The 15,171-nt window shown below is 34.7% G+C and overlaps 1 protein-coding gene across 3 annotated transcripts in view; it reads left to right on the forward strand.

Annotated features, from left to right (window-relative positions):
- Nucleotides 1–15,171, forward strand: part of LRBA (LPS responsive beige-like anchor protein) — a 727,005-nt gene that overhangs the window by 552,774 nt on the left and 159,060 nt on the right. For all 3 annotated transcript variants that reach the window (XM_067736701.1, XM_067736700.1, XM_067736702.1), the window contains exons 45-46: nucleotides 5,662–5,802; nucleotides 6,848–6,967. In XM_067736701.1, coding sequence (XP_067592802.1) covers nucleotides 5,662–5,802; nucleotides 6,848–6,967 — 261 coding nt within the window. The remainder of the gene's footprint in view (nucleotides 1–5,661; nucleotides 5,803–6,847; nucleotides 6,968–15,171) is intronic.

Below are 15,171 nucleotides of genomic sequence, written 5' to 3' on the forward strand. Positions count from 1 at the left end.
TAAATTGGGAATGCTAATAGTTTTTTATATTAAGGTGGTGTTGTAAATATAGTGAGATAATTTACTTAAGACTCTTAGACCCTTCACGTATAGCCAGTAAATAATTGCATTGTCATCAGATAGAATAGCCTCTTTAATATGTTTATCATAGTTATTTCCTATAATCTTCCTAAAACAAATCATTATTCTCTAACCAGAAATGACCATCTTTTATGATGTCACATTTCCTGATAGTCCATCCTCTTTCATTGTCTGAATTTGAAGATTTTTGCATAATTTGTTCATGAATATCAAGTACCTTACACTTAATTAACATGATTCTTTCCTTTAACGTGACATTTTTATAACATCAGATTCATATAACGTTGGGTTCAACCATATTGTTACCTTTTCCTTGTCCTCACTTTGTGATCGCTCTTTTTTGTTATCTATAGGACTACCGTACTTCCAGAATATAATAATGTATAACCTCTCTTGCCTGTATGCCCTCTTATATGTTGTCGGACAGGGTTTATGTGTAGTCCTGGAATTAAAGGATATTTCCAGTGTTCTAATCATACCAAATGAAGATAACATTGACAGATGGCTTTAGGCCAGTCATCGAGATCGTAAGCAAGATCCTAAAAGTAGTCACGCTCTTTTGCCTCCCCTTCATGAGCCCATTTTCACTTTTGACAGCTCTTCCCCACTCTGCTCTTAACCCACAAAATGTATGTTTATGATACACTATACTTTAGCGTGTCCAACGGCCCCATTTCTGAGTCTGTTGCTGCATAATAACCTTTTTCTTTTCCTCTAATCTTCTCTCCTGCTTCTCATCCCCAGATGTTAAGGTTTAATGATTACCAAAGAAAGCTTTCACAGAAAGATGGAAAAAAATATCTTTTTAGACTTAGATTTTAAAAAGAGAAGGTTGTTAACTCAAGCAAATCTATACTTTGTAGAATTTCTGAGATTTATTGCCAATTCCCTACAACTTTCTTACTCTTAGTAATTGTAACCATGATCCAGCAGTTTGGAACTTCACTTCTGAAAAGTTGATATAAATTGGAACAGTTCACATATAAATCTCAAAAGGAAAAAGAAATTCTGGTGATGGTGATAAAAACAATTACAACAACATTAATAGCAGCTATACTTATTGAGTACTTTGTGCCAGGAGCTCTTTACATATATACATTATTAGTCTTTTAAATAAACCTGTTAAATAAATATCATATTTGAAAAATGGAAGTGTAAGAAAGTGGGAAATTGTTGAAATCAGGAAAAACATTTTATAATACAACGGTTTATGGATAAAATGGCCCAAAGGCTGGTTTTGAATACTGATTTTTGTTTCCTAGATTTATGTTGATTTTGAGCTAGGTTATTCAAGATACTTATTTTCTTCATTATTAAAATAGGGATATCTAGCTCACATTTATTGTGAGAATGTATAATAATGTTTTCTAAAATACAAAATGTAAGCTGGAGGTTATTAATTAGATAACTTCAGGTAAGAAAAATTTTAAAAAGAAAGCAAAAACTTAGAATGGGGGCTTCCCTGGTGGCGCAGTGGTTGAGAGTCCGCCTGCCGATGCAGGGGACACAGGTTCGTGCCCTGGTCCGGGAAGATCCCACATGCCGCCGAGCGGCTGGGCCCGCGAGCCATGGCCGCTGAGCCTGTGCGTCCGGAGCCTGTGCTCCACAGCTGGAGAGGCCACAACAGTGAGAGGCCCGCGTACTGCAAAAAAAAAAAAAAACTTAGAATGTATGAACACTACAGTCTTTTTACAGCTTAACTTTTACTAGTAATCAGATGAAGGAGTCTGTGTTGGTTGGTTATAGGGGCCTTTGAATCCAGTACCATTTGTTTTTAATTAATGTAGTACTAGATAATTGTAACTTGCTTGACATTTCATATCCTTTTCACAGTAAAATTTGGAGGCCCTTTTGACTTTTGAAAGATAATTTTGTTTTTGATTATGTTTTTGAGATAGAGTAATGCAGTTTTGATGTCTATTGTGTACTATTAGGCTTCTGACAGATAATGCACAGTACTGCATGTACCATTAGATGATTGTGATGCTTAAATTACTTTCTTTCTTAATAGACAACATTAATTTCATCAGGCTTGTTTAATGGCTTTTTTCCTTAAATATTCTTGATCAAATAAGCTGAAAAATAACAATAATTATTATTACTAATAACTTACTGCATTCCAGGCACTGAACTGGGCACTTTACATGCAGTATTTTTATATCTCTAATAATTAGCAAAATTACTTCTCAAAAAAGGTAACAAAATATTTTTTTTATTGTAATATTCTTAAAAACCTGATTTAGAAAGTTTTGTTTTGCATATCTTGTTCTGAAAGGTATCAGATGAGAATTTCAAACAGAATACTTACCAATCTACCACAGTTGTCAGTTTGGCTATTCGTGAGAATAATATATCCTATGTGTAGTTTTTGTTGTTGTTGTTGTTTTGCTATTTATACATTTTCAAGAGTTCTGGTGTTCTTTTTTCTTTAATTTGTCTTTTCCTATTTTAATCCAAGTTCTTATTTCCTTTTTTTTTTAACGTAAATGCTTGTGTTGGTAGTCCTGATACTCTAATTTTTAAATAATTCCATTTTATTTGAATCACTTTTTCATCTTGTTGTGATTAAGGTTCTTTTATTATTTTACAGATTTAAAAAATCTTATATAATTCTATTTGTTAGCTTTTTGTAGTGTTTAAAATTATTTTTCTATATCCTCAGCCTATTTATATTTACCTGGTTATGAACTTGAATTATACCTCTCTAATCAATACTTATTTTTTATTGATTTTTTTCCAGGAAGTCATGACCATTTTAAATGACCAGTATTTTTGCTCTTCTTCCTTTAATCAATTTGCTGATTTTGAAAAATTATCTGTCAAGCTTTTACAGTTAAATTGTACAAAGAGCTTTCTGTAGGATGATAGTACTAGGCATCTTCCTGAATTGCCCTCCATTTGTTGCTCTTAATATACTGTATAAGTAAGAGGAACCATCAGCATTTACTTTTAGTTCTTTTGCAGAGATGAATAAATATCTTGAAATGCTGATTTAGATAATGTTTCAAAAATGCTATGATGCACTTTGGTGTATGACTGACTCTTGCTTAGTTAAATGTTTTGCAGCATTATAACATAGTTGGATTCAGCTCATCTTTTAAAGCAATTGTCAGAAAAATATGGGCCAGCATGGTAGAATGTATTAGCTCAATACATTGTCTCCATTTTATTATGAAGCTGCTGAGGAAGCTGTGATATACAGCACTGTCATTACAGATCTATTGTTAGGATGGTTCTACAGTCTTCTTTGCACTGCCATTAATTTATAGCAGTAAACAATATGTAGCCTTCCAACTGCAGCAAAGCAGAATCTTTTAATGAGGTGGATGTTATTACCACAATAAATCAGTGCTTTCGCGTAATGTATAATTCAATGTGTGTATTCCCACTGTAACTTCTCTGAGTAAGCTGATAGTGTATCATTGTCATTGCACAGCTCCACTAGTCTGTTTTTTTTAACCTTCTTTTATTTGGGGACTTCTTTTTTATATGCTTGCAAATAAATGTGCTATGTCTTGATAGCTGTCCTGTAGCAGGCTTCAGAAATCAACTGTAACAATCACAGCCGGAATCAATACTGTGGGTTCTACGTATATGGATCTCTGCACGATGCCATTTTTTTTCGGATGCTAGTGAAATCAATCCTAATTGGTTTTAGCATTATATTCAAGAAATGTGTTTCTATAACTATTGATTTTGGGGGTGTACTCATTTGGAGAGTAATAAAAATAGGAGCACATAAAGTGAATACTTAATATGCTGCAGAACCATACAAAAGGAACATTGATTTTGTTTTCACGTAATTTGTCTTCCAGTGATTTTATTTCTTCTTTCTTTCCTTTGCATGGCTCAGTCTTCAGGGACAACAGCTAAAATACATTTAAAGGCATTCCAAATTGGTTCTGTAACAAAGATTTCTTGGAGTCAGTTCCATCCTTAACTGGCATAAGTTTAGTAAATCAGATTTAACTCTTTTGTACAGAAACTAATGCTTTAAAAGATGGCATTTTAAATTGGTATACTGTGATACTGGTTTAAAATAATAATCAACTAAAGGTTTTTAAAAATTTGCTTGTAGAGTTAAAAAAAAGGGCTTAAAATAAAATGTTGATTAGAACCATCCTATTGAAACAGAATGAAAGGTACTAGAAATAAATGGCAGTTTTGAAAAAATAATTAACAATTTTAAGAAATATAGCCAAAATGATCATTTAAAATACTGCTTAAAATTACTTTTTAACATGAAAAGCTACTTAAAAACTAGTTTAACATTGCTTCATTTTCCATAGAATATTTCTGAATGCATCTGTTTTAAAACCAGTATTTTAAATTTCAGTTTAACGTTTTTTGCATAAATGATCAGATATTTTCTTTCTCATATAAATGAGTGACTAACTGATAGGTTTTCATTAAAGAAAGTAATCTTACATTTTTTTTCAGTGAATTGGTACTTATATTTTAAATAAAGAGTAGAGATTTTCTAGAGATTAGAATGTTTTATGAGAATGAATTGTTACTTGTTTTTTAAGCCCTTAGACCCCTTTGAGAATCTTAGAATACTCTGCATGTCTTCCTGAAGAAAATTGTACATGTGCATAATCACATGAAATTTTGCTTACTGGTTAATGGAGTTCATGAATTCCCTGAATAACAACAGCAGCAGCAACAATAATGATACTAGCTAACATTTATTATGCTCTTATCTTATACCAACCAATATTCTGGGGGCTTATAGGTTATTGTTTTATTCAAACTTTACCCCATTGTTAAAAGATAACCTTAAAAATAATAGCATTCATTGAATATTGTCAGGTATGGTTTGTCCCTCCATGTACTTACTCATTTTATTTTCCAAAACAACTTTCTGACTGGGTATTGTTGTCACTCCAGTAAACCCAGGCTCTTCATCACTTCGCTGTGCTGCTTTAGGGACCTCTGCTGTAAAGTATTATTGTACAAGCTCGTAATCTGTCTAATATTCTATTCATGTTACACATTTAAAAAAAATTTCATGCCGGCATGTTTTTATCTTTTAAATTTTGGTTTTACTCATACTATTAGAAATTTCTAGATTTACATTTAATCCCTTTTTCACACAATCTCCTCCTTGCACTCCTTCTCCCCCACCCTCGCCCCCTGCCAAATTTTGTTGCATTGTCTTCTCACAATCTATGATATGTTAATCCTTTAGCTTCAAGATTCTGTTTCTGGTTGTCGCTTCTAAGGACTAAAGAGGATTTTATAGATGCTTTCCAAAGTATCATATAACTAATATTCACTTCATGTAATTATCTTCATGAAAATGCTTGTTATGGGCTGATTAAAGACCTTTATTCAACAGAAACTAGACTTATTGAGAAATGACAGGTTTCTCCATTTACTTATATGTGTATATTTAATGTGCATTGAAAAATAAATTTATATTTCAATCCACTCTCTGACTGTAACACTGCTTTAATTTGAATAGTATGTATTTTTAATTCACTTTCACACTTGCTGATTAGATAATATTTGAAGAGAGAAAGAAATAAAGGACGATTGTATTTATGTGTTCTTGTTTCTTCTCCTCCCCGTTGGCAGCCAATAGGAGCTTTGAATCCAAAAAGAGCAGCATTCTTTGCAGAGCGTTATGAATCCTGGGAAGACGATCAAGTTCCAAAGTTCCACTATGGCACTCATTACTCAACTGCAAGTTTTGTTCTTGCATGGCTGCTAAGAATAGTAAGTTCAATTTGAATAATAAACCATGAATAAGTAAATTCAATGTTGTGGAGAATATGCATTGATTAAAAATCATCAGCATCTTTTTTGAATGGTGAAATTTTTTTCAGTGATTGAGACTCTACCTATATAAGTATCTCTTTATCCCATTTGGGCTGTATTTTATAACACGTTACTGTAGAATGGCCATAAAAATGTTTCACCTGGAATTGCGTGAATTTTTTTCCTTAAATTTGCCTCTTCAAGTCTTTGATATCTTACCAGACTCTAAATTGTAACATATGTTATTTTCCAATGTAGTCTATTAAAATAAGAACTAAATAAGATTCCCTTAACACAGACATATATTCATATATTTTGGAAACTTCAGTTGCCCAAAATGGAATAAGGTGTGTTTGTAATTTACACCAAGACTGCTGTGTATTGATAACATATTGGTTAAACAAGAAATGTTTCCGTAAAATTGAAAGGTGATTCATCTACTAGAAAGTAATTTCTTTGGGAAAGCATTAGCAGCACATCATTAATTAAAGCTTGTTAGAGGGTACAGGCAGATATAAATCCTAGAGGTAATTTATAGTGCTTAGCTAATTTCAAGCAATTATCCACTAATATGTGTTTAAGTGTTCTTTAACTAAAAGGAGGCTTTTAAATCTTCCAAACATTTTTCTTTTCTTAATCATAAATTAAATATTGAGCCATAACAATAGGAAAATTACATATTGGACTGTTTCCCTGGACTGTGAAGCAAATGCAGTCTAATTTATGTCTGAATGTTATTAATAAATTGTTCTTGGAAAGGAAGAGAGTCTGAAAAATATTGAAGAGAGTCTGAAAAATACTAAATTTTGGAAATATTTCTTCTGAAACAAAAATAATATAAGAATATTAATGTAATAATTTAAGTATAATTCCCAGTCTATGCCTAGTACGTATTACTGGCTAATGTCTATTGGTAACTAAGTATTTAGATATAAAGATTTATAAAAACCACATTTTTATGCATGAGGGAATATATGGCTTTTTTAAATGGCTTATTTTTTAGGAACCCTTCACAACTTCTTTCCTAAATTTACAAGGAGGGAAATTTGATCATGCAGATCGAACTTTTTCATCGATTTCCAGAGCTTGGCGAAACAGTCAGCGTGATACATCTGATATTAAGGTACAGAAATACTTCATTTTACAATTATTATTGCCAATGTGTTTCTTATTGAATGGATGTTGATAATTTCTCTCTTGCAATACAGCCCTATTTACTAAAGATGAGCCTCAAAGGATGAGGCCTTAATTAAGTGGCCAATAACCATTATATAAGATTTCTCTCTCTTTCTCTCTCTACCTCCTGTGTCTGTCTGTTTCTGTCTGTCTGTCTCATCTCTCTCTCTTTAATTGTGGAACAGTTGTTTTCCTTCCTCCTTGGAATCCTTTTTAAAGGAAAAATGCAGTATTATGGATGTAAAGCAGCGTGCTTAATGGGATTCCAAACTCAATGAATAAAATTAATATAGTCACAAAAATACTGTGAGAAAGATCTCAGATGTTTAGTTTAATTCAACTTATTTCATTTTATTGATACTTTAGCAATCCCCTGTCTCTATTCTTAAGGTAATCATCTTTTACCTACTGCTGGTTCTAAATGCCTACCTGACTCTGCTCGTTATAGAATTGCTTTATTGTTGAGGGGAAATGAGTTCTTCTATCTATATATATGTTCAGTAGATCAAAAACTTTGCACAGTAGCTGATACAATACTTTTGCTTCTGCCCTCAAAAGTACTGTATTTTAGTTTTGTGACATAGTATCTGTTTCTTCACTGTTTAGATGCTGTTGAGTAAAACAAGATATGCCTGTGGTTGTGTCCTTAGGTGTCGTAAAGAGCTATGTCTTATACATAAATAATTATACTATATGGGAGAAAATGATAAGTACATATGGGAAATATTTGGGCTTGAAAGAGGAAAAGTTACATTACTAATGTTTATGTTACTATAGAGTACTTTAAAAAATTAATTAAAATTATAATTGTATCTTACTTTTAGTCATGATACATTACAGTCTATAAAAAGTGTTCACATACTTTATCTTACTGTAGAGTATAACATTGCTTATATCCAAGATATTGAAGATTCCATCATATGCATAAATAATCTCTTTTTTAAATTTTTTTTTTGGGGGTGGGGGCTGTGTCAAGTCTTAGTTGCAGCATGCAGGATCTTTCATTGCAACGTGCACGTTCTTCGTTGCATTGTATAGGCTTCCCTCTAGTTGTGGCGTGCGGGCTCCAGAGCGCACAGGCTCAGGAGCTGCAGCACGAGGGCTTAGTTGCTCCGTGGCATGTGGAACTTTAGTCCCCAACCAGGGATTGAACTGGCGTCCCCTGCATTGCAAGATGGACTCTGAATCACTGGACCACCAGGGAAGTCCCCAGAAATAATCTTTTATATTGGAACATCTATAGGAATTTTTGATAGCACAAATAATGTACTCTGAAATACTCTTGAAATTATCATATCCCTTAAGAATCATCAGTAGATAATTTTGAAATGGATAATTAGATAACAGTAAATCAGAATAGTTAACAGATTTAATAATGGTTTCTACTTCTAATCTCAAAGCTATTTCTTTACTTACTTTAAACCTTTTGAGAAGTCATAAGAGATATGCACATAGGAAAACATTGATAAGACTTTTTGTTATCAAATTGAAGACATGAAAAAAAATTTTTAATTTCTAAGTTCCTTTTTTTTTTTTTTTTTTGCGGTACGCGGGCCTCTCACCTCCACGGCCCCTCCCGTTGTGGAGCACAGGCTCCGGACGTGCAGGCCCAGCGGCCATGGCCCACAGGCCCAGCCGCTCCGAGGCACGTGGGATCCTTCCGGACCGGGGCACTAACCCGTGTCCCCTGCATCGTCAGGCGCACTCTCAACCACTGCACCACCAGGGAAGCCCCTAAATTCCTTTGTTTTTTAAGTATCTCAGGACCAAGTTATAACCTCATACTTAAGTTTGGTAATAGAAGTGTAAACAAGAACAAAATTGTGAATTTGAATTTTTTTCTGCTCTCTAATAGAGAGGTAGTGTATATCTTCAAATTTCTACCTCTCTGTATTAGACATTCCCACTTAATGCTTTGTTGGACGGGAGATACATGTGATAGATAGATCCTTGTAGTTTTGTTGTCTCTTTTTCCTAAATCTCCTCCTTTTTCTCTCAAGATTCTTTAATTAGCACATGTCTGGTTCCATTTCTCCAAATATTTCCTTCAAAATACCCCACTTGTAAAAAAAAATAAAAAATAAACCCACACAAAACAGCTACAGCATTAAAAAATAAAACCCCCAAAACCCCATATGAACTTTACCTTTCTCATTCCTTATTTTTCTCATTACTCTTGTTTCTTCACAAATAAAGACTCAAATCCATCTCACTTCCCTTTGAATGCCTCAGCAGATTTTGATAAAAACAGCCCCAATTACTAAACCAGTACTAGAGTTTTAGTTCTTGTTATTGTACTACTTAATTTCTAGCTTCCTAGCCTAGTTATATAGGGCATCTAAATGAAGAAGTAGAGTACAAAGTTAAGGCAAAAGTTAAAAGAAAAATAAAAGAATTAAAAATTCCAAGTGTCAAGTTGATTGGAGCCTGCTTAGAGATACAGCTTTATTTTTTTTATTTTTATTTTTTTTGCGGTACGCGGGCCTCTCCCTGTTGTGGCCTCTCCCATTGCAGAGCACAGGCTCTGGACGCGCAGGCCCAGCGGCCATGGCCCACGGGCCTAGCCGCTCTGAGGCATGTGGGATCCTCCCGGACCAGGGCACGAACCCATGTCCCCTGCGTCGGCAGGCAGACTCTCAACCACTGTGCCAGGGAAGCCCAGATACAGCTTTATTCTTAAATACCATTTCATTATGTTCAGAGGCACAGAAATTTTCTTCAGGACTAACTTGGATGAAACCCACTTGCTCTTCTAACCAATATGTATATTTTCCTAATTTTCTTTTTTTTTCTTTAAACCACAAAATATCTGTAAGGTGAATAGGACATTGATAAATTACTCCATTTTCTATATTAATAACCCGGTAATTTGGACCCTACAACTGAGTGAACACTTTGAAAAGTATATAATACATGGTTACACAGGCTATAGGCTATTTAAAGAGCCTCCTTATAGTTGGTCGTTCTACAACTAAGGAGGGATTTAATCATGCCTTTTTTATTTTTTGATCTTGCCTCCTCATGTTACATTCTAACACTTTATAAAGCATGTTTAAATTATTATAATAATATAATGTATAAGAATGAATATATTAAGAAAGCACATTTAAATTACTATAATAAACATTTCATTGAGATATAACATTATATTTCAGATGGAATCATATTAATTATAGTCTGATCTTTATTTGTGTTGTCTTGTTAGAGTTTCTAGAAATACGAAGGAAAATGTTAAACAGTAGAGAGGGGATAGTGAAGTATGTGAGTGGTGGTAGGAATCACTTTACTGAGTGGCTTCTAAAGTATACGTTGCTAGATTAAGATTCATTCTCTAATGTTTTCATGACATTTTACAAAAATGAAATATTGTTAGGTAGATAGAAGATTTATTTAAATTACTTTTTCAGGGAAATTCTCTGGCAGTCCAGTGGTTAAGACCCTGCACTTTCACTGGCGAGGGTACAAGTTCAGTCCCTAGTGGGGGAAATAAGATCCCGCAAGTTGCACAGCGCAGGCAAAAAAAATAATTAATTAATTAATTAACTAATTTTTTGGAAAAAATAAGAATAAAATAACATTTCTAGTACTTAACTTTTTTTGCTAAAGGGGAACTGTCACTATAATATCTTAGGATCCCTATTTCTTGCATTCTGCTAATACTCAGAATAATTTTACTGAAAAAATATAAGTTATTCCTAAAAATAAAGGTTAAAATATTAATTATTTTTATTTCAGAGAAGAAATAGACATTATCAGATTTCACTAAAGCAGTCTTTCATTTTTAGCATGATTTACCATTTTAAAATTGGGGGGTTCGTTTGTGTTTCGGTTCATCATTGGTGGTTCCATTTCAGGCCTGACCCTCAATGATGCTTTTTATTCTGTCTGGATAAAGAGTTCAGAAGTGTTGATCAGTTCTCTAACTAGGCTTACCACACTGTCCAATAGAAATGTAATGTCAACCATAATTACGATCACATATATAATTTTAGATTTTCTTGTCACATTTTAAAAAGTCAAAAGGACCATGTGAAACTGATTTTAAGAATATATTTAAACTGATATATCCAAAATATTTTTATTTCAGCATGTAATCAATATAAAATTATTAATTGGATATTTTACATTCTTTTTTTTTTTAATATTAAGGCTTTGAGAGCTGGTGTGTATCTTATATTTACAACAGGTCTCTTCTCAGACTAGCCACATTTCAATTGTTTAATAGCCACTTGTGGCTAATGGCTACTGCATTTGGCAGTGCAGACTTAGGGCATTGTTTTGGCATCACACCAAGGGATAGCTTTCTGCTTATGGAAGGAAGAATGCCTTCTTGCTCTTTGAGCAACGATGTTCCTGATGTTGTACTCCATCTAAATATGAACTGACAGGTAGTAGCAATAATAGCTAGTCTTGAGGACTGAAATAGAAAGTGCTAAAATTGGGTTGGAGAATCATCACTGTGATAAGTAATATTTTAAAATCCCCCAGCAGAAAACTGGACAGCTACATGTAAAAGAATGAAATTAGAACACTCCCTCACACCGTATACAAAAATAAACTCAAAATGGATTAAAGACCTAAATGTAAGGCCAAACAGTATAAAACTCTTAGAGGAAAACATAGGCAGAACACTCTATGATATAAATCACAGCAAGATCCTTATTGACCCACCTCCTAGAGAAATAGAAATAAAAACAAAAATAAACAAATGGAACCTAATTAAACTTAAAAGCTTTTGCAAGGAACTTCCCTGGTGGCGCAGTGGTTAAGAATCCACCTGCCAATGCAGGGGACATGGGTTCGATCCCTGGTCTGGGAAGATCCCACATGCCGCGGAGCAACTAAGTCCATGTGCCACAAGAACTGAGCCTGTGCTCCAGAGCCCCTGAGCCCCAACTACTGAGCCCATGTGCCACAACTACTGAAGCCTGCACACCTAGAGCCCGTGCTCCTCAACAAGAGAAGCCACCGCAATGAGAAGCCTGCGCATCGCAATGAAGAGTAGCTCCTGCTCACCACAACTAGAGAAAGCCCGCATGCAGCAACGAAGACTCAACACAGCCATAAGTAAATAAAAAAATAAATAAACTTATTTATTTTAGAAAAAGCTTTTGCACAGCAGAGGAAACCATAAACAAGATGAAAAGACAACCTTCAGAATGGGAGAAAATATTTGCAAACAAAGAAACTGACAAAGGATTAATCTCCAAAATGTAGAAGTGCTCATGCAGCTCAATATCAAAAAAACAAACAATGCAATCCAAAAATGGGCAGAAGACCTAAACAGACATTTCTCCAAAGAAATACCAATTGCCAACAAACACATGAAAGGATGCTCAATATCACTAATCATTAGAGAAATGCAAATCAGAACTACAATGAGGTATCACCTCATACCAGTCAGAATGGCTATCATCCAAAAATCTACAAACAGTAAATGCTGGAGAGGGTGTGGAGAAAAGGGAACCCTCTTGCACTGTTGGTAGGAATGTAAATTGACACAGCCACTATGGAGAACAGTATGGAGGTTCCTTAAAAAACTAAAAATAGAACTACCATATGACCCAGCAATCCCACTACTGGGCATATACCCTGAGAAAACCATAATTCAAAAAGAGTCATGTACCACAATGTTCATTACAGCACTATTTACAATAGCCAGGACATGGCAGCAACCTAAGTGTCCATCGACAGATGAATGGATAAAGAAGATGTGGCATGTATATACAATGGAATATTACTGAGCCCTAAAAAATGAAATTGAGTTATTTGTAGTGAGGTGGATGGACTTAGAGTCTGTCATACAGAGTGAAGTAAGTCAGAAAGAGAAAAACAAATACCGTATGCTAACACATATATATGGAATCTTAAAAAAAGAAATGGTTCTGACAAACCTGGGGCAGGGCAGGAGTAAAGATGCAGACATAGAGAATGGACTTGAGGACACGGGGAAGGGGAAGGGTAAGCTGGGACGAAGTGAGAAAGTAGCATTGACATACATACACTACCAAATGTAGAATAGATAGATAGTGGGAAGCAGCCACGTAGCACAGGGAGATAAGCTCATTGCTTTGTGACCACTTAGAGGGGTGGGATAGGGAGGGTAAGAGAGAGACGAAAGAGGGAGGGAATATGGGGATATATGTATACATATAGCTTTGTATACAGTATGTATATGTATACGTATAGTATATATGTATATACATACATATACATATACATATAGTATGTATATGTATACATATAGTGCTTTGTTGTACAGCACTAACGCAACATTGTAAAGCAATTATACTCCAGTAAAGATGTTAAAAAAAAGAAAGAAAAGGGTGGTTATCGTAGGTCACGCTGATGCTGTGCTTCAAAGAAGTCCCACATCCCTTGATGCAACCCTATCCATTTTAAAAATACAGATACCCAATTCTTTCTCAAAAAAAAAAAATCCCCCAGCAAACTCTGTTTCAAGTTTTAAAAAAATCTTTTAAGTTTAGAAACAGAGGTACAAAATAGATTACTGTCTTCAGCCTGAACCATCATAACCAAATCTTGTGGAACAAATCAGACTCATAAAGCTTGAATGAATTTCATAAGGCAGTCACATGTAAATATTAGGCAAATATCTAAGCTTTTCTAGGCAGTTCATTGTTACTGATTCCCCAGCCCCCCAGCTCCCCGTTGAGGCACCAGGCAGCACACACGTTTTCAGGTACCGTTAGTGTCAATAAATTTAATCTAATGATTAAATAGAATCTGATTTGCTGCAGTTTAAACTTTTTTCCTTCTCTCCTATAGAAGTGATTAACAAATCAGGATCTGAGAGTGGAAAGAGTCATAAATGTCAGCTCGGTTCATTATTTTAGAAAGGGGGCAGTAGTGAATGGATCTTCTACATTCTTTATGTCTTTTACATGGAGATTGTTGGAGAACTGTACTTCTCTAGAAGCTTGGAATTTAGTACAAAAATATTTTTTAAAATAACCTGTGCTAAAAATAAACTTAGGGTAACAAGTTTGGTGGAATCCTGAGATAGCATTTAATTTTTAAAGTTTTTATTTTAATTGAGTTTACGCACAATCAGGCCCTGGTTGTGATACAGCATCAAATGAGACAGAGCATTGCCTTCAGTGAACATTTGCGGTAAATGGGGTACTGACGATAAAAGCGTTCCAGCAATTCAGTATAATAAAGGATCTGTGGCTCATAGCTACAAGATCTGAAATGAGGAGAAGGGAGAGGAAAGAGGCAATTCAGGGCCTATCATGGGGTGCCTTATAAGCTTCAGTAAGGAGGTTGGACTTTATCCTGGGGGCAGTGGGGATATACTGGAAAGGTCAAAGCAGAGGGGATTTTGTGGTTTTAAGTGACCGCTGTGATCGGTGTTTGTATTACACTGAGCAGGAGTGGAAACAGTAAGTAAGCTGTTAAAGTAATGGGGTGAGAGGCAGTGGAGGCAGTGGTACTAGAGAAATGTGATGAATTTAAGACATATTTAAAAGGTAAGAACTGTTAGGATTTGCTGATTGATTTGTCTCCTAAGATGAGAGAGAAATTAAATTTGACTTGGACATGTACTTAGAGAACACAGAAGAAGAACAAGTTTAGTTAGGGCATGGGGATCTAGCTCCCTACCTTCAGGCAGAAAACTTCCTATGACAGGTGAATTCAAGTCCCCCCAAACACATTTAGTTAAGCCAGCATTTACTGATTATTTTATCATATGCAATACATAGTAGGGAGTTTTTGGGGTTAAAAGGGTAAGATAAACACAGTTCTTTACTTCACGTATCTCCAGGTGAGAACGACACATATACATAAAACTATTTTTAATACAAGTTAGACAGCGCCAAGTGCTATAATAAGATACAAACAAAATGAAATGAGTTCTTCCTGGAGGAAGTGGGGTTGTGAATGACTTCACAGAGTAAGTGGTATTTGAGTTGTATCTTAAAGGATGCAAGGGAGCCTTCCACCTCCCAGATTTACATCTCTAGCATGTACATTTATCCTTGTATCTGACTCGCTCCTTAGCATCTCCATTTTAGCATGTAAAATGTATCTCAAATTTAACACGTTCAGAACCAAATTCCTGATCTTCATTCCTTTAAACCTGCTCTTCTCACAGTCTTCCCTTTCTTAGTTAATGGCTTCTGAGTA

The sequence above is a fragment of the Pseudorca crassidens genome, chromosome 4 (genome assembly GCF_039906515.1).
Source record: "Pseudorca crassidens isolate mPseCra1 chromosome 4, mPseCra1.hap1, whole genome shotgun sequence".
NCBI classification, from domain to species: Eukaryota; Metazoa; Chordata; class Mammalia; order Artiodactyla; family Delphinidae; genus Pseudorca; species Pseudorca crassidens.